This window comes from Camarhynchus parvulus, chromosome 13 (assembly GCF_901933205.1).
Source record: "Camarhynchus parvulus chromosome 13, STF_HiC, whole genome shotgun sequence".
Taxonomy (NCBI): domain Eukaryota; kingdom Metazoa; phylum Chordata; class Aves; order Passeriformes; family Thraupidae; genus Camarhynchus; species Camarhynchus parvulus.
In genome coordinates, this window is record NC_044583.1 from 13,625,494 (window position 1) to 13,645,166 (window position 19,673).

The 19,673-nt window shown below is 43.6% G+C and overlaps 1 protein-coding gene across 3 annotated transcripts in view; it reads left to right on the forward strand.

The window, feature by feature from the left end:
* The window catches only part of SGCD (sarcoglycan delta), a 309,200-nt gene that overhangs the window by 280,885 nt on the left and 8,642 nt on the right, over positions 1 to 19,673 (forward strand). For all 3 annotated transcript variants that reach the window (XM_030957170.1, XM_030957171.1, XM_030957169.1), the window contains one exon: positions 17,903 to 18,026. In XM_030957170.1, the coding sequence (XP_030813030.1) occupies positions 17,903 to 18,026 (124 nt within the window). The remainder of the gene's footprint in view (positions 1 to 17,902; positions 18,027 to 19,673) is intronic.

Genomic DNA, 19,673 nt, shown 5'->3' on the forward strand with positions numbered 1-19,673 from the left:
AGAAAGCACACAGGAACTTGTGAACAGGTTCTGAGCTTTCAGCCAAAGGTTGAAACGCAGAGTGCCCTGGGTTAAAAACTGCCTTTAACAGGATCTTTTCTGGTTTATACACTTCTAATTAATTACAAATGACATTTCTGACAGAGCCTCTTAGGGTACCAAAATGAAGTCCTTCATAACTGCTGTTTGCTTCTTTCTAAAGCCTCCAGACCTCTAAATACCAGATAATCAATTCTTGTTCCCCTGGAGCAGAAGGATCTGTGCTTGAAGCACAGTGGAAAAAGCCATTCCCAGCTGTGCAGTGCCAGGAGATTTGGGCAACTCATCTCTGCTCCTCTCCAAATCCAAACCCGTGGGTGCAAATCCTACTGCAGGCTCTGGATTAATTCACTGAAGCTTTCTGAACTACAGAATCTTTGGCAGTGTGGGGAAACCATTGTGGTGTTGGTGTTTCTAATTAATAGGCTGAATTCTGCAGGCAGAGCTTTGCCTTTATTCAAAGAACAGTTCCCATCAAGTCACAAGGTAATGTTGGCCCTACACAGCACATTGTGTCCCTTGGTCAATTCTGTATAATTTCCTTCAGTATAAATAGTTATTAATGGAAGGTTATTAAAGCTGTTCATTTTGATAGGAAATATGCAGTACCTTCTCCTGCAATGCCAGAGGTTAAAGATTGTTATTGCTTCCTAAGGTTTCTGAAATTAAATTCTCTCTCTAACGACTCAAAAGGTATTATTGGAAATGTGTGCTTGCAGTCACACTGTGTGCAACCACGCTGCATGTGGTCCTGCAGGAACTGCACATCTGGAAACAGGAACTGCACATCTGGAAACAACCCAGGTCCTGAATTCAGCCCTGGGACCTGGAAGCTGCTTTAGCTTGGGCCTTGGCCCATCTGTGCCCTGCATACTTCCAAAAAAGCTCAGTTTTATCTGTGTGGGATCAAATTGATTCTATCAAGAAGAGAATATTTGGTTGTTTGCTTAGGCTCAGTTCCTTATCTCCACCACTGCTTAATCCTTTACAAAAAAACCCAACAAAGTCTTACTGAAAACATCAAGGGCAATACTGCTAAAGAGATGGAAAATGGAACACTAAATCTCTCCTAGCTCCTTTCCTGTTCTTCCCTGCTTAGCATGTGACAAATTTTCTATAACACCCACTAAATATGTTGATTTTATGGGTTCTCAGTTGAGCAGTAGGGCACCATTTAATCTCTCCATCCCTTGGCATTGTGCTGAACACTGAGAGAGGACCAAGCAATGAATTTGTCAGAAGGTTTTGCAGAGCTCTGAGGTGCGCAGCATTCAAACAACATCACACCAGGAGTCTAAATCTATGAGTCTAGAGGTTAGTTACAGATAGAAAGAATAAATCAAGCAATAAAGGATGCCTATAAAAAAAAGGATGCTGCCTTTTAAATGAAGACACTTCAGAGTTCATCATAAACCTCTGACATATATTCAGTCACTCTGCTTGCTGTCACAGACTGAAATATATTTGAAGGTGCCTGCATATTTTATGCTGTAACCTCTGATAAACACATGCACATTTTCAATGATGTTGCATCAGACCTTGTGAGCTGATGTGACTTGAAAGGGGAATCACTGCCAGGGAAATGGGAGCTCTGCAGGCAGAGGTGCTCAGAGCCACATGAAAGTGTTTCTGTGACTCACACAGTCTGTCAAAATGTCCATGCAATACCAAAGAGAGTGTTGGTTTCATAACCACCTCTTTGAGGAAGCTCTCCTCCAGCTGGATGCCAGCTCCCAGTTTCCCAGTGAAGCAAAGCAGAATTCCCTCAGTGTCTGGCCAGGCTGTGGGAGGTTCCAGCACTGGCCAGCCTGCCAGAGGAATTGTCCCACAATAAACAATCCTAGAGCAAAATAATTGCTGCCTTTGGTTTGAATTTCCAGGGGGAAAAACAAAGCTCAATATAAACAAAAGCAACATCTGGCTGCACTTTGAAAGCAATGAAAAGCAAAATTAGCCTTCAAAAGCCAGACTGAAATTCCCATAATGGTTCTCTTGCTTCTCACATGGAGATTATGGCTCTCCTGAAAGAACAACTGCAAGACTTATGCAGGGCCAATACTTAAAATTGACCATCCCTTAATTTTTTAGTGTCTGTCAGGAATTAATGGTGTGGCATTGATTTATGGAGCTATCCAGGCCACTTCTGCAGAGCTCCCTTCTCTTCAGAGATAAGTATTCTGGGAAGCTGCTGGTGTGTTTGTTATCCATCAGGACCCGTCAGCCACTCTCCATATGGTTTGCTGCAGTCAGAAAAATGCAAAATTCTTCTTAAAAGAGTCATTTTCTACAGCTCAAGAAGTGCACTTCCTGAGAGACGGATTAAGGGTAAAGCAGAGGAGGCAATCATTATTATTAGTCTGTATTTCAAGAAGTAACTGAAGAAGTTTGAGCACCTGAGAGATTAATATTTTTAATCCTTGATTTTTCCAAATAGGATTGTCCATACTGTATAAATTATCAAGGGGTTACAAGCTGGTAATTTTTAAAAAAGAATTGGACATTTCTGGCATTTTCTACAAACTAGGAAAAGAAAAACAGAGGAACCAAATGCCGGAAAAATAAAATAGCTGATGCTTTAAGTGCTTGTGGTCAGTATAAGAATGTGCAGAGTTTGCAAATCTGACTCAGCTACTTGAAAAATGATGGGATCTACTTTCAGTGAAAGGCTGAGGCATGGAGAAGAGACTGGGATGATCAATTATCCCATGAGAATAGTGCAGTGTCTCCCTGTGGCATGCCACCAAACTTCTCATAAAAAAACATGTAATCTTGGCTTCAAAACATGTCAGCATTACCCTGCTTTTCTAACAGATCTATGCAAATATGTCTAAGTGCTGTATGTAGTGAGGGAGAAGTGATGCCTTGGACTTGTTGCTTTATGGGCTTATCTGTCTTCTGTTGGCATTAAAGTTGACGTGATGCCAAACTCAGAAGAGTTTCAATATGTAAATTGGAGAGTTTGGAGGGTGTGCAAAGTGTATGGATGGGTAGAGTTGGTGCTGCTTCCCTTCTGAGTAATTACTGATCTATCTTGGTTGACAGAAGAGGTATTTTCCATTCCAAACCTGAACATACAGAGAAGGTGAAGCTGTTGTATTTGGGAGAGTTTTAACTTTGAGGGAGAGATCTCTTGGCGATGCTGGGTTTGCACTGTGTGATTTCCCTTCTGCTGTGATGTGTGGGGCCCTGGGGAGCTGAGGAAGCTGTGAGGGTGGACAGGCAGTGCCCCCAGCACCTGCGTGCTGAGCTGGCCCCTCAGAAACTGCCATTGGCTCAGCTCAGCTTTCCCTGCTCTGCCCTCAGCCAATACCAACATTCCTGAGCTGCTTTTATACATACTCAGGCCACCAGCACGTGCCTGTGTTTTTCCTGAAACTCTACCATTCCTTCTATTGAAACAGGATAGTTTAGAGCTGTTTGAGCTCTGTTTGTGCTGTTAATTCACAGCACAGTGAAAGCAAGAGCTGGGTATTGCAGGGCAGTCTGCATTCCTCTCCCTCCCTGAATCCATGTGGAGTGAGATGCCAGAGGTGCCCGATTTCCACACCAAACTCCCTGACAGCCCTCAGTGCACAATGCAGAATGGTACAGAAATAACCAGGCTGGCTTTGGCACTGAGCAGGGACAATCCTGCTGCCCTGCAGCTTTGGATGGTTCAGCCTCTCATGTGTCTTGTTCCAGGTGGAAATATTCCCCATGGATCAGCTGTGCCTGCTGCTCTGCTCCTCAGCAGTCAGTGCTCTCAGCACAAGCCTGACAGGCCCCACTGGCAGCTCTGACATCTCCAGCAGCAGAAGGCACTGGTAAAAATGCCTCAGAAGAGCTCACGGTCTCATTTGCCAAGCCTAGTGCCTAAAGTGAAGCCTAGTTCACTTTCTCAGTGGAAAGCAAATAGAAAAATCATTTTCACAGTGCCCAGCAATGTTTATCTTCCAGGCTGGCTGGCCTACAGTGACATTAGTGTCCCCAGAGTCTCTGAACTTAATGATTTCCAGTTGCTGCTTGCCTGCTTGAAGCAATCCTGGTCCAGCCTCCACTGTGTTCCTCCTGCCAGTCACTATGGGAACAGCAATCAAAGCTCATATTTATGGCTCTGTAGATGTCCAAGGTCACGGAGCACAGGTCTGGTGGGAACAATTAAAACAGACCTGTCCAGTTATATCTCTTTAAGCTCTCCCCACATTACACCTCTAACTAGAGCAGTAAAGTTAAAGCAGCATGACTGGCAGGATGTGGCTGCTTTTTACTAGATATCCTTTACAGAGATAAAGACACTCAGGATGAGGTGGAAGTGTGCTAGGAGGGAAGTCAGCATTGCTGGGTAGAACCTTTCCCAGGTTTCATTTCACACCCATCCATGGGGGCAGAGCTGTGCCCAGCAGCCCTGGTAGGTGTTCACAAAATTCACAGAATTCACACAGAATCGCTGCGTTGGAAGAGACCTTCAAGATCATCCAATCCAACCCAGCCCCAACACCTCATCTAAACCCTGGCACCCAGTGCCACATCCAGGCTTTGTTAAACACACCCAGGGATGGGGACTCCACCACCTCCCTGGGCAGCCATTCCACAACTTTATCGCTCTTTACATAAAAAACTTTTTCCTGCTATCCAACCTATATTTCCCTTGAGTTCCCACTGGAGCAGCTCAGCTCTCTGCAGTTCCTGCCTCATCCACCACAGGAGCAGCTGGGCTGAAGTGGTTTCAGTGAGCTCTTTTGGAGAGCAGAGGATGTTTTCTTTGGTTTGGGGGTTTTGTGGTTTCATTGGTTTCACTCCATTACTGTCATCACCTATAAACTAAAAATGGCAAATGTGCATTTTTAGGTAACAGCAAATGTTGTTTACTCCTGGGGACTTGCTCTGTGGCAGAATACTGGGGGGGAAAATGACTGCAAGAATAATTGGAATAAGATGGAGGGAAGAGCTGCAGTGAACTTAATGTCTGAGGGAGAGAGAAGTAATTTTGGGGGGATTTGCAGGTTTTTTAAGAGGCAGCTGTTTCTCTCTCCATTCCTGTTTCAGCCAGGGTCACTTTCTGTTGATGGACCTGTGTGGTAAGACTCATGAACCATTGTCTGGGTTTTATTTGGTCTGTAACAACAAATATTCTTATAGGGTTTATAGCAACAAATATTCTTACCGGGTTTATAGGAACAAATGTTCTTAATTCCTTGGGACCAGCAAGTGAGGACAGGATTCCCTGTTCTGGAGCTGGAGATATCCACTGCAGCAGGGCCATGGGGGTGGGATGCTGTCACCAGGGGGGTGACAGGCCAGCCTTGGCTTGGAGCCCTTGCAAACCTGGAGGGTTGGCAGCTCTAAAAGATAGAAATTAAGACATTTCTCACAGCCTTTCCCTCAAAGAACAGGAACACACCAGCATTTTGAGGAGCTGGGAAGGCTCCAACTCCTGCCCGGCCTGGCTGGGTGGCTTTGGTTACTGACACAAAGACCACAGCAGGAATTTGCACTGGGAAGGTTTTAGAAGTGATGATCACCCATAAAAAAATTATCCACATTCCGGTTGCACTGGGGGAATCTGAACAGAGTTAAGTTCTTGCCTGTTTTATTTTTCCTCCTGTTACCTACCAAGCAGACAATCAATAGTGTTAATGTGACTGCTGAGAGGTGCCATGAGTGTGCAGGCAATTCAGAAAAAGCAAGTCATTCCAGGAAAAAGAAATTATACCTTGCAGCTTTGATCTTTCTTGGTTTCTAAGACCATAAAAACCACCCATAATTCTTTTTTTTCTCTTGCAGTTTTTCTTCGTTGTCGTTGTTGTTGCTGTTGTTGTTGCTGTTGTTGTTGTTGTTGTTGTTGTTGTTGTTATTAATAATATTATTATTATTATTTTGTTTGGCTGTGCAAAGGGAGAATTAAGGTTGATTTTAAGGTCCAATTTCCTTTCTCTTGTTGTGTACCCAAGGTAACTCTATTGAGTTCTTTAACGGGCAATGCTTGGGGTGAGATCTGTGCACCTGGGGGCATTCCCACCTCACAGGACCATCTGGAGAAGCTCCTTGTGGAGGTGATGGCTCAGGACTGTGCTTTGCAGCAGAGGGGCCATTCTGTGAGGAAGTTTTCCAATAAGTTGACTTGTATACTAGGAGAAATCAGCAGCAAAGACTTTTCTGTTTCAGTTTGCTGTTTTGGGGAGAATTCTTCCTCCTGGGCTGTGCTGAGCCATCCCCACCAGACTGCAGGGAACCACTGGATGTGGTCACAAAGGCACTTAATCTCAGGGCTGGAAATTGAATCCCAGCTTCAGCCACAAAGCCAGTTCTCCTACCCGGCTGCCTTTTTAAAATCAAAATAAAATAGTGCAAAATGAATTGAAAATCACAGCCAAAAACCTGTTCTAGAAAGGGGTTATGCCACTGAGTGGTGCAGCAGCTTTTCTGACATCAGTTCTTTTTTGGTTTTTAATCTATTTCACTTCACCTCCATTTGACCTCTTCCATTAGGAAGTGGAATTGTCTTTGTTACCTGCTAAAGAGACATCCAGGGGAGGTTATTACAGTCAAAAGGCAGACTTGGCCAAGGAACGATGGAAGGAACCTTGCAAGAGTCAAGAAATGTTGAACACAATCTCATTTTGCTGTGCTTGGCCCAAGGAGCAGGAGAAGAGGTTTCAATGCCTTAAAATGAACAAGGTCAACAACTCAGAGCAGCGGCGCCATGGAAAATACCAACCAGCAAAAGGAGAGGCAAAGAAAGGAAGCAGAGCTGCTTGAGACATACACCTGTGAGCAGCAGGGGTTCACAGCTCCCACTTCCCACCAGGTGAAGCAGGACAGGGATTTCCCTCCCCAGAAGAGGTGGCTTCATGCCAGTAGGGCCAGCTCCCAGCAAAGGGTGAATTGCCACCACCAGGCTCAACAGTCTCTCTTGCAGTTCAGAAAAATATCATCTGGCACATCTGTCTTGAAGGATTGCCACGCCTTGCCTCTGAATGCATGTTTTACTCAGGAGTGATTATGTGCAAAAAGATAAATAGAAAACAGTTTTGGGTTTAGCTGAAAATAAATTGATGCTAAGAATTTGCAAAACATTCTCTTCCCTAAATTAAAGTAGTCCCTTTGGAGACATCTCTGTACTCTCATTTTCAGCAAGTTGGGCTTTTTTTTCCTGATCTCTTTATCTCTCTGCTCCTTTCCTCCCTCCACCCTCCCACACAATTCCTTTATTTTCTTCTCTACACCATTTCCCAACCTATTTTCTTTCGCATATTTGAAAGCAAGAAATTAGTTGGAAATCTCAAAGAGCTGTAAGATTTTCTGTTCTACACCCTCAAAGAGCTTTGAGCCTGACTTGTTCAAATGCTCCTCATCCCTCCCATTGCCCTTCCAAACTCCTCTGTGCCAAAAAGGCCCCCAGGAGGAGTCCTGGGCTCTGTCCATGGTGGTCTTGCCCTTTCCTTGACTTTATTTTAGAGTTCCTCCCAAAGCAAGGCTGTGAATGAGTGATCTGGAGGGGAAAACATCTCCCCAGCTATGAGCAGGAGCCCAGCACTTTGGAAAAGAGGATGGTGCAGTATTGTTGCATGGTAATGGGCTGGATTTGAGGAGTCTGGATCATTCCTGTGCCCTTGCACATGCAGACATAGAACCACATTGCTGGTGTAACTTGTGACTGTGAAAGAGGCCACAGCCTTGGCATATGCATCCCTTTACATTTACAATTTATGCACATTTACAATTTTTTTAAAGTATACTGGGAACAGAAAATGGTATATCTTCCGCATAAAAATGAAAAGTAACTGAAAACCTGTTATATGCTCTATATAGCTCTGATCAGAGGGGAAAAGATGACTGCAGATTTGTGGTTGACAGCCTTCAGAAAAGGTTCAACAGAGTGTGAAAATTGACATTTAGCAAATAGCAATTCAGCCTTCATTTTTAGTGGAGCTGCTTGAAATAAATGGCAGGTTTTAAACAAAATGTTTGTTATATTGGATGCTGCTTGTCTCATTACTGCAGTTAATTAAAAGGGGGGACAATAAGTCAAAGCTAGAGTCAATAAGTTTGTTAATAAAGATTTAATTTGGTGGAATCATTATAAATTGACTGTACAATGAATGGATATGCCATGGGAATGTGAGTGTCCACAGGTCCATGAATGGGTTTTCAGAAATACCCATCAGGTTGTAGCCAATTTGTCATGCTAAATAAGCTCTTCAAATCCACTTAGGCAAGTGTGTACATGTTTCCAAAGGGTATCACCACTGACTAGATGATGTACAAAGACACACCTTTTTTTTTTTAGCAGTTTTTTTTTATTCTGCCATTCCAAATCCTTTCTAGCTTTCTTATCTCTGTATTTCTCATTGTAAGTCATTTACTATTAATGCCAGTCTTTTTAGAAGGAATAGAATAAACCAGCAGAGAGGAGAAAAGAGTAAATCATCACTGCAGTGAGTGCTGGAGGCTGAGCCTGAGCACTATCCATGTGAGATTTTAATCCACCTGACCCTTTTCCTTTATTACTGACCAAACAGCAGGTGAAAACCCCATGGGCAGACAAACTTCAAAAGTAATTTTAAAATGAAAATCCAGATCGACATCTCTTCCTCAAGTAGTTCTGATGCAGGAGACTGCATGCAAAGGCTGATGCTCATGACTGCAATATTTGCATAGTGCTGCACCCCTGCCAGTAATCCTCTCATTGGAGTGTGGGTTATCACAGGAAAGCAATTTCTCTGGCAGGGATGGCGTGCTGGTCTGCCCTGCAGGATTTTTCAACACTCTGAAAAACAGGAGAATAAGATAAAGCATTTGCATCATGCTGCCTTCTTTCAGAGTAAAGCAGAAGAGCAAATCATGAAAGTAGCAGAGATTGGGCCCAATTTCATCCAGTGACTGACTGCACATGACAGCCACCCCAAATCTGAGCAGCATGTCCTGCGTATATTAACAAATACAAATTGTTCATCCAGCACATTTTACCTCACTCAAGTATCCATCTTTTCATGGTGTTTTATCATTTTAGCCTAGCTCAGGTGGCTTTGTCCTCCTGCTGCCATCCAGCAGGCTGTATAAACGTCAGGAAAAAGCTGATTGCAGCCTGAAGTGTTCCCTCTGGTTCAGCATCACTGTCCCTGTGCCGGTGGCTCAGGGTTGCTGTGAAATGTGGCCCTCCAGCCCTCCCCTGTGATGTGTTCATCTCCTCTGTGTCCCTGGGGGCAGCGCTTGGTGAGACATTGGGTAGCAAACGGTGTCAGTGGCCCTGAGGAAGAGCCACAACATTTGATTTCTGCTTCTTTTTCTCCCCCCAGCACGGTGACAGTGCATCAAGCTAATACCCAGTCTTAGCAGCTTCTTCTGCAATTCTGCTTGAAAGGGTTCCTTCCAATTGATGCCTTTTAATTAGAAGCTTTCAACCTGTAATTAGAAACTTACACCAGCCCAACCTTTGTTTCTTAAAAAATGCATTTGTGGTTTAGGCAATTATGGTAACATGAAAAGTAATTATTTTCTCTCCGTGTGTGAAATGAGCCTGGTCGTTAGTGCAGCCAACAGGAGGAGGAATTTATTTTCTTTCCATTTGTTTTAATTTATTGCAAGAAGTTACATAATAAGCAAAATAAATGGGTGGTTTAGGTAGATGAGGCATGTGTAACTCTGGTTTGGGAGGCTGTGGGCAGTGGGATCAGAGGCACAGCCACACTGCAATGCCAAACCCCCTGGTTAACACACACAGGTCAGACATGAAGAAATTTCCAGACTCTTAGCCATGAAGAAATTTCCAGACTGTCATTTGAGCAGTTTTGACCTGGTCTATGTAAATGTTCAAGGAGCTGTGGTCAGGTTGTAATAAAAATAATTATGGGCTCTTAGATGCCAGCCAGTAGCATCAGCAGCAGCAGCAGCAGCACTGTGCCTTGGTTAGAGCTCAGCTTTCTTGTGATAATGTCATTTTCTGTCTCAATTCTGACTGTTCCCACCACTCAGCACACAGATGGATCTGACTGTCCCAGCTTGTCAGTTAAGGCTGGAAGCTGGACCAGCCCAGGTGAGGAGAGGGACGTTGCAGTCATCTCTACACTTAAAATAAGAATAATTATTTTTACATCTCTGAATCCCTTCTCTGTCTGCTTAAACACATCATCTTTTTAAACCACATCTGTATTTACCACACATCGTGTTCAACTATCTCCCAATTTCTATGATAATTTCCCTCCTTGATTTATAATCAACAGAATTTTTTAATTATCCAGATGATTTTAATTTTCTCAGCCATACCTCCACTTCGTTGAACATTAATCTTGCGCTTTTTTCTTAGACAATCTCTGCCCTTCACCACTTCTCCAGTTCATAATGAAAGTAGATCTCAGTAGTATTACACAGTCATTTTTCTCCCTAGATTAATTTGATATCATCTGCTTGATCTCAGGTTTTGTCTTCTAAATACTATATTTGGCTTCTGGTAAACTATTCCAAAAATTACTTTAAAACAAGAAACAAAACTACCCTAAGACATTTAAGACAACTTTACATAATTACCTTGCCTTCAGCAATTCTTGTGCTGTAGCATAGTAGGCAATCACAAGGAATTTACAGTTGTATTTTGACTGCTCTATGTTTTCTTAGTTTTGCTGCTTTTTAGTGCTCTGAATCAGCCTCAGCTAGTGCAAAGTGTACTGGAAGACTGCAGCAGGGAATTTGCAGTGTGGTGGGAGGAACCATATGTTCAAACCTCTCCTCTTGCTGAGGAATGGCATTTTTTTGGAGGGAGAATGAGAGCTGGTTCTCACCTGCTTGGTGCTGCAAGACAATTCCCTCCCTACAAACTCCTCTGATTACTCATTTGTCTGGACCCTCTCAAATCTTTTAATTTAGCTGAGCATCTTCCTGATGCTGGCTTTGCCCTCCTTTGTGATGGTTTCACTGCTTCAGTCAGCCCTTTTCACAGAGTTGTGACCTCTGAAGAGATAATAAGATATGTCCATTACATGGTCAGAAGAATATTGTTTTAGCATCAAGCTCTCTTCAGGAAAAGTTCACTAAACACAGGACCCATAATTCAAACTGGGTGAAAAATGCATAAACTGGTCCATTGGGCTCTGAGATGAAGTTACCAAAACCAGCAGCAGATTTATTACAGTGCTGGTGGTGAAGCACTCCTTGAAGCTGTAAGAGCTCTATTTTAAAACAAAAAAAGAAAAGTTGTAAACACAAGGTTCCCTATCCAAGGAAACAGTAAAGCTTACAAAGTTAGCACAAGGGTAATTTTCAACTCCTTTTTATCTTTCTCTTGATTCAGCTTTGTACAAAATCTCTTCAGCATCTGTGTTGCCCAAACACAGATGAGAAAATTTGTTGCACCCCCTGCCATTTGAACCAGACTTATCTCTAACCCAATTAGAAAACTGTAATTTCCAATAAAGCATCATTAGACCTCTGCACCTGTCAGGTCTCTCTCTGACAGATTTAGGTGGGTTTTGCTTGGGAATTACCTGTGGTTTGTGGAGATAGCTAAAATAATTTTCATTTACTGTTCAGTGTATTACATTATAAATTGCATAAGGTTTTGGACCTGAAACCATAACAATCTCTTTCAGATTATGGCTGCACTGGAATTGTCACTCATTAGATTTGCAGCATAAACACTGGAAACTGTGGTGATGCACACTGTCAGACTAACCAGTATTTACAGTGATAGGCAGGATTTACAATTGGATGACATGATAATAATATATCCTTGTTTACTTCTCTAATTAATGTTTCTAAAGAAAACACCCTGGAAACGTTCCATAAGCAAGATTTATTTCTGTTGATTGAGACTGTAATCAGATGTCCCTATTCAAACAGTAATTGGTGTGCTTCATTAGCATGTAATTGAAAACAAGATTTATGTCAATGCTAGGCAATAAATAACAGGGATACATATTTTCTTATTAGTGATGATCTCTTCTGCAAGCTCTCAGAGTGCTTGCTGCTTTTGTGTTATGCCACTTAGGTCATATTTTGTCAAAATCGTGGTGTCTCAGGAAAAGACATGGTGCATTTAAAATCCTTTGGATTTTAACCTCTGGCTCTGATGTCCCAAGGCCATCTCCCTTTTTTTCTCTTTCCTGCTTTATATTAGTCTCACTGTTCTTACCATATTTTAGCCTATGTTTTTGCCATGAAATGGCAATACCAGTGGGAAGGAATTCTAGTGATGAAGGGGAGAGCTCAGGGCAGAGACAAAACTTTGCTTGAACTTATTTTCAGTTGAGGTTTTTGCCAGGTTAGTCAAGGCTCAACCTGTTGCTCCTCCTCCCAAACATTTTTCTGTTCAAATACAAGTAAAGACAATTAAAAATAATAACAATAAACATTTCTAGGCATTCTAAAAATAGAAACTAAGCATGGCTTCTTTGCAATTCAGTAAAACTTAATTAACTTCCTGTTAATAGGGAGAAAAGCATTGTGCTTTGTTCTAGGAGTTGACATATATGAGATAACACACAAATAATGAAGTCAGAAGTGTAAGTCGCTGGGAATGGGCGATCCCATTGATTTCATTGAAACAAGGGAGCTAAAATTGAAAACAAATTTCAGCTGAAGAAGCTGGTTCATTACTAGTAAATTGATGGAGCTCCATGTTTACTTGCTGAAATAATTTACCAATTGTATGAGATAGAAGCAGGCACGGTGCTAACATTGGCTAATTTTATGCTCAACGTGAATCTTATGGCTGGTCAGATGGATACCATAAAAAATAATTAGAGTCATTAGAGGTAATGGGCTACAGCTGCAGTAATACATGCTCTGTTCTCAGTCCAGAGGTTTCTAAGCAAAATTAAATTAGCTCCTGTTACCACACTGCTGCATCATATGCTCCTCACATCCTGTGCATGAACTTCTCTTCCCATTTCCATACTGCAAGCAGTGTTTGTTCCCCACACAGAAAAAGCCCCTTGCGGGGACAAGGAATTCTGAAGCTTGAGGCCATTCCTAGTTAAAAAGAAAAAGAAAGAAAAAATGAGAACAATTATAAAGTGGCAGCAGAAGGTGCTCAGCTCACAGGAACTCCTTGCACATGTTGAGGATTATCCCTCTCCTCTCCTGTAGCCTTTGGTGCAAGGCACAGATTGCAAGTAATTTTTGCATCAGTGCTGAACCTGGGCAAATCTTCTCCCTGAACTATTTACATTATATTTAACTTTTTAACAGAATTATGCCCACTGTATTGGAAGCACATCAGCAGCCTGCACATCTTTAATACCTTCCCTTTTTCCCAAAATTCAAAAGGCTGTTCATAAGAGTAAGGAAAATGCTGCATTGTGCTGGAGGGGTGAGGGGAGGGACAAGAAGGAAATAGATTCCATGGTGCTGAGGTGATTAATGTGGCTGTTTATGATGAAAGAAATGAAAACTAAAAATCTGGGTAAGTAATGATCTTTCCAAGTGAATGACTTTCTCTGGAACCACAATACAAACTCATGGGCTGATTTCCTTTAAATTACTGCCAAAGTTCCCAAAGCAAAGCAGGGATGACACTGAATTTTTTTTTTCTTCCATGTTGGTTTTCAGGAGCACAGAATTCCCATCGATTTCCAGGGGTTCACTGCGAGGTGCCCACATGCCACCACCTCTCTTTAAAACAGGAGGTGCTTTGGTGGTAGGATGGAGTAGAGGGGCTTAAGAGACACATTTAGCACTGTCCATTAAGGGTGGTGAGCTGGAGCTGAGTGTGCTCAGGGGGAGGAACAGGACTAACACTATTTTTGATGGAGGTAAAAGCCCAGCAGTGCAGCTTGGGAAGGATCAGTTATCCACGTGCCAGCCATTTATTCCTGGCCATGGTGACTTCCCTGGCCTCAGTTATTGCAGTATATAAAGGCTTCACAACTGCTAATATATTTATCTTCCCATCCTCCCCATGGAGTTGGGAAGTGCTATTACCTCTGTTGCAGAGCTAAGAACTGAGATTAAGGGTCAGATTTGTTACGGCATTTAGGTGCTCAATGGGATTTTCAAAAGTAGCTAACACCCGTTGTAATAAGTGGAACTTGGGAACTTGGATAGTTCTGAAAATCCTGTTACTTGTGTCTTTTTAAAAAAAATTTGGACTTACATGAAACCTTGGGATGCAGAGGAATAGTTCCCAAGTTGTGGGGAGTCACCCAGACAGGAGAATGTCTCTTCATCCACCTCCCAGGGGACTGCAGGTGGGACAAGCAATTTCATGGCAGTGGCTTATCTCAGTGCTGAATTCAGCAAGCTGTAACTGTGCACAGCATTGCATTTACCCTTCTTGCCCAGCTCTGGGAGAGAGGTCAAAATCCAGTCCTGCAAATACTGGAGCAAAAATAAGCAGCACCCATGGTCAATAAAAAGGGCTTATGTGCCAGTTGCTGGGATGGAAAATTCAAGAGCAGGAGCAAATAATGAAACAATCTATATTCATGCAGCCACCTTTCCAGCCTACTGCTCTAAGTACAGGCTTACACCTCACCAGGAGATGGGAATCCCACTAAAAGCTCTGGAGTATCACACTGGAAAACAAATGTTGATTTTGAATGAATTATCTGTTCATCTCTAAATCATTTTCTTTCATTATTAGTCTCCAAATTGGTTCTGCTCTGGAAGGCAGAATTAGGTTTAAAAGCAGAGCGTCTCTTAAACGCCTGCTTCAAATGAAAGTGTTCAGTAAACATTGCTCAAAGCCCCAGAGCATAAACTCCTCGACTGCTTTCTCTGGCTTTGCATAGATTTTGCAGCTCCTGGTTTATGGTCAGGTGACTCAGGGATTCATTCAGGATATCAGAAAATAATCAAATTAAATCCTTTACAAACATATGCCCCTTAAATACCAAGGAAACAATTTTTAAGACCTTCCTGTCCTCCTTTACAGTAGTATAAATTGGGAGAAGAGTCCCAAAAAGATGGATTTACAGCAGTATGGAACATGGAGGAGAGAGAAGAGTCAGGCTCCAAACCACAGCACAAGCACAAAGCCATGTGGGCTGCAGACCAAGGTGTTCATGATTGAAAGAGCTGCACTTTGCTGTCCTGGTATTTTCAAACATTTCTGTAGTTGTAAGGTTCTAAAGAGATCCCTGGGCTTTAAAGTTGTATTTTCAGCGTTAAAGGGTTGGGTTTGGGTTGAATCAGTGTGAATCAGGATTGCAGCTGTTTGAGGCTGTGATGTGGGATGGTGGGATGGGGCTCAGTGAGGAGGATGATGGAGCAGCAGCAAAGCCCTGGCTGTTGTAGTGTCTTTGTCCCACGTCACACCATGGGCTCTTCAGAGGAAAGCCTCCATGAGGAAAGAAACTCTGCATGGATTAGAATGCATCCAGAATTAACATGGTTTTCAACAGTGTCTGCAAGATGCTGTTATTCCACTTCTCCAGGTGGAGGAGGGAGAATAACTCCATCACTTTGTTACACCTGAAAGAGAATAAAACTTTGGCTTGTCTAGGACACTCCAGATCATTGGTAGCTTATTCAAAGCTTGAATTTTAACTCAGTTGGCTGTTCAGGGTACCTGTGTGCACAGGGAAAGACGTGCATGAAGCTCCTCTATTGATCCTCCCCCAAGACTTCCACAGCTTTCCCAGCTCTCCTCTCTCTCCAGTGAAGGTGTGGGACTGGGAGGCTGCTCCTGCACAGAGCAGGAACTGGGGGCTGCTGCAAAGGAGTGTTTGCACTGAGGTGTCTGAACACTGCTTTGTACCTAGGAGATTTATTTCTCAGCGGATAGAAAAGCTAAAAGATTAACAGATGAACAAATAAATTGAGACAGCCAGGACATCAAAGAAATTGGAGAGTCACTGAGATGTTGGAGAGCTGGAGAGTCACCAGGCCATGTTCTTAGGAATTATTTTATCTTCAGATTACCTCAGCTGTCTTGGGGTTTGGACACATCCTCTGAAATTGGACACATCCTCTGGTGAATTTAGCTCCATGATTTAAGATATAACTGGCCCAAGCTCTCTGCTGCTCCTCCTGAGGATCCTGCCTGTGGAGCAGAAGGAATGTGTGCCAGACCCTGCAGCACAGAGCCTGGGGGCTTGGGGCAAGCAGAGGGTCCTTTGTTTCTCAGAGCAAACACCAGCCTGTGAGGTACACCAGGGGTGAGTGTGTGCTGAATCCCTGGGCAGAAATCTCCAGGGAAAATACAGCTCAGACAGCTTTTTGTCCTCCATGCAAGCTGCAATTCAGACAGGAAAAAAAAAAGGGGATTTACAGCAGTCTTAACCTTAGGTTCCTCACACAGGAACCAGCTGAGGGGTGATACCAGTGGAAGGAATCAGAAGTTTACAGAAAACGTGGCTTCCCTGCAGAAAACAAAAAGCAACTCAGAGGGGTTGTGCAGGGCTGCTAGCCATGAGACCACACTCATTCCTTAGGCTGCATATGCCTCAATTGCTCCCTGAAATTTAAATTTAGTTAAGTCAGCCAGGAAATTATGGATAAGTTTGGGGTCTTGAGGGAAAGGTGTTCAAAAAGCAGCAATATGAAGACACTGAAAAGAGGGAAAGTCGTAACTTGAAAAGTGCCACACAGAGGGAGCTGTGCCTGTGCTTTATTGAACTGTTGGCTGCCATAAATACAGCTGAATTCCCTCAGTCCCCCCTAATGTTGTCTCAGTACCAGCAGGAGTCCATTTAAGGACACACTTACATGCACAAATGATTATATATCTGAGAGCAGAGAAAGAGCTGATGCAGGCAAACCCTGAGAGCTGCCCAGGAGAGCTGGGGGTGGTGCTGGGCTGCCCCTGCCCAGCTTTGGTCAGTGCTGCCAGCCCAAAACTGGCAAAGCAGAGCAGCTTCTGCTCCAGCCCTCCCACCTGCCTCACCTGAGGACACCACAGATCTTGTGACCCTACAGTAAATAAATGGTGATGAAATCAACTAAGAGGATATTCCCAAAGAGGGAGAGTTGGTTTTTTATAACCATTTGCAATACAGAGAGTAATGAGAAACTGTATTATAAATAAGAAAGAGACAAGGATAATAGAAGACCTAAAAATGGATGATGAACAAGGAAGACTGAAGCTTGTGCTTCTGCACTTGACAGCATTAACCCTGAAGTTAAAGGTCTGGCTGTGTCACAGGGCTGTAACAGGGCTGTCAGAGGCCTGTGCAGTGTGTCCACATTTAGGAGGGGCTGAAGCTCTGCAGACCACATGGGCATGCCTGGTGTGATGTGAGCCTAGGACTGGAGACCACAAATTTTGAGGTCTTCAGCCTCATTGTTTTCATTTATTTCCTTGTATCCTTAAACCCTTCCAAATCTCACGTTGTAGGAAGTCAGGAGAACTCATTTATTCCTGTTTGAACAGGGGTGTGAGGAAGAGAAACACCTGCACCCTCTGTGTAGGTGCTCAGCTTTGCTGATATCCCATTAGCACTGATTAGTGAGAAAGCAGAACCAGATTAAAGAGCCAGCTGACCTTGGGGGTGGCTTCATTACCCCTTTTCTCTTGGCCCAGCAAGAGAAAAGCTGGCAGCAAAGCTGGCATGGAATGGTAGCAGATCGGATTTGGGGTGTGTTTTATCGTGCATGAACCTTTTCCTCTGGAAGCAGGTGAGAACCTGCACATCAGCAGGGTCTGAGGGGCAGCACAGCCTGAGCCTGAGCAGGATCCCACGGGCTGTGTCCCCCCTGTGTGTTGCAGGGTGATGCAGCACAGGGACCTGAACACAAGCTGTCCCCACTGTGTGTTGTTGCAGGCTGGGGCAGTACCAGCAGCCTGATCAGGAGCTGTCTCCCCCCGTGTGTTGCAGGCTGGGGCAGCACAGGTACAGCCCAGGGACCTGATCAGGATCTGTCTCCCCCCGTGTGTTGCAGGATGGTGTAGCAGCACAGGTACAGCACAGGGACTTGATCAGGATCTGTCTCCCCCCGTGTGTTGCAGGCTGGAGTCGCCCACGCGCGCGCTGGTGATGGAGGCTCCCAAGGGCATCGAGATCAACGCCGAGGCCGGCAGCCTGAAGGCCACGTGCAGGACAGAGCTCAGGCTGGAATCCAAAGATGGAGAGGTGAGTGCAAGGCCCTGCAGGGAAGCCAAGGGTCCCCTGCAGAGCTGTGTGTCACCAGGCTGCTGTGTGTGGAACCCTGGGGACAGGGGGCTCTCCTGACTTCATTCCTGCTCACCCTGATCAAACACATCCCATGCAAATCAGGCTCACTCCGTGGCAAAGGCTGATTCATTATTTTTAAAGTGCATGGATAATAGCATCTGTTGTTTCAGCAGATTTATGCAGCTGTAAAATGCACACTGCTCCTAAATTCTTTGTTTCCTTGTCACTTTAAAACAAGATTTACTTGGCCAGCATAATTAAATCTTTTATCATATATTATTCTATAAGAAGAGCTTAATTCACTGGTATTGATCTGAAAAGCTTTTGTGGCTGATGCTTCATTCTGGAATGAAAGGGAACATTGGGAGACACAGGTTGTTGCACCGGAGAAACTTCCAAAGGGGAAGAGAGAGCAATTAAAGCTGATAACTTGGAGCAAAAGTAAAGTAGGTGTTAAGCCTCTTCTGGTGTCACAAAATCATGTGGGCACATTGTTTTGATGTTTTCTCATCCCCTCCTCCTGCCACAGTGATGGAAGACACCAAAGCATGAGGCCGAGCAGCTCCCAGTGGAAAAACCACTGAGACCCTTGTCAGGAGGAGCTGCCCATGGAACACAAACCTCCAGGCAAGAGGGCTCCCACATAAGTTAAGATTTACCTATCTTAGTGTCAGGGGTAAAAAATAGAAAGACTTTTTAATTGTAGTTTCTGTTATTTCTAAACATTTGCTTTTTAAGACAGTCCAAACCTAGACCATGGGTGTTAAGAAAAAGAATCTGAAAAATACCAGAAAAAAAAAACCCAACGTAATACACTGAGATTGAAATCCAAGGCATTTCACAACTTCAAGCAGTTGCTTTCAATACTATCATGCTTTTAAATGCATAAATTGGCTTGTGTCTTTCAGGACATGAGATGGGTGGATACTAAACTGGGAGATTCTTACTGTCATTGCTGATATTCTCAGTCACCCTGTATTATTCTGGGGCTCAGGTTATTTTACTGTATTCTGGCTGATGCCAGAGCACTCCCCTGCAGCTGCCACATGTCTGAGAGCTGCCACATGTTGTTTGCCTTATGTTGTTTTGTAAGGAAGAATTTAGGACTGTTAGAGCATTTGAGTTCTTTTTAATATACACAAAAGTGTTACACATATACATAAAATATGCATAAAATATACATAAAATATACATAAAAGTCAGTGCTGGGAGCCTGCAAGTGTAACTGGCAATGGGATCACAGTGACAGAGATCCTGATGGAGGAGCAGTGTGGTTGGGTGGGTGTGAACCATTCATGCTCTCCATCTGACAGTGGGGTGCCTCTGCTTGGGTCAGTCCAAACCTGGGATTGGATTCCTAGAGATGTGGAAACCAAAAGCCAAGAAAACACGGTAGGTCCATCAGCAGAAACAGACTGGAGGTCGTGGTAAAGGCAGATAATGTGCCCACCCAGATTTGTATCAGACTTTCCCATCCTAAAACACTTCCCTACCCAGTTTTTGCAGTAGCTGAGCTGTCTGGAGGAAGCTTCTTTAAATACAGAAATCAGAAATAACAACTCTTTCTTTAAATCAGAAATAACAGCTCCCCGCTAATTCTCTCTT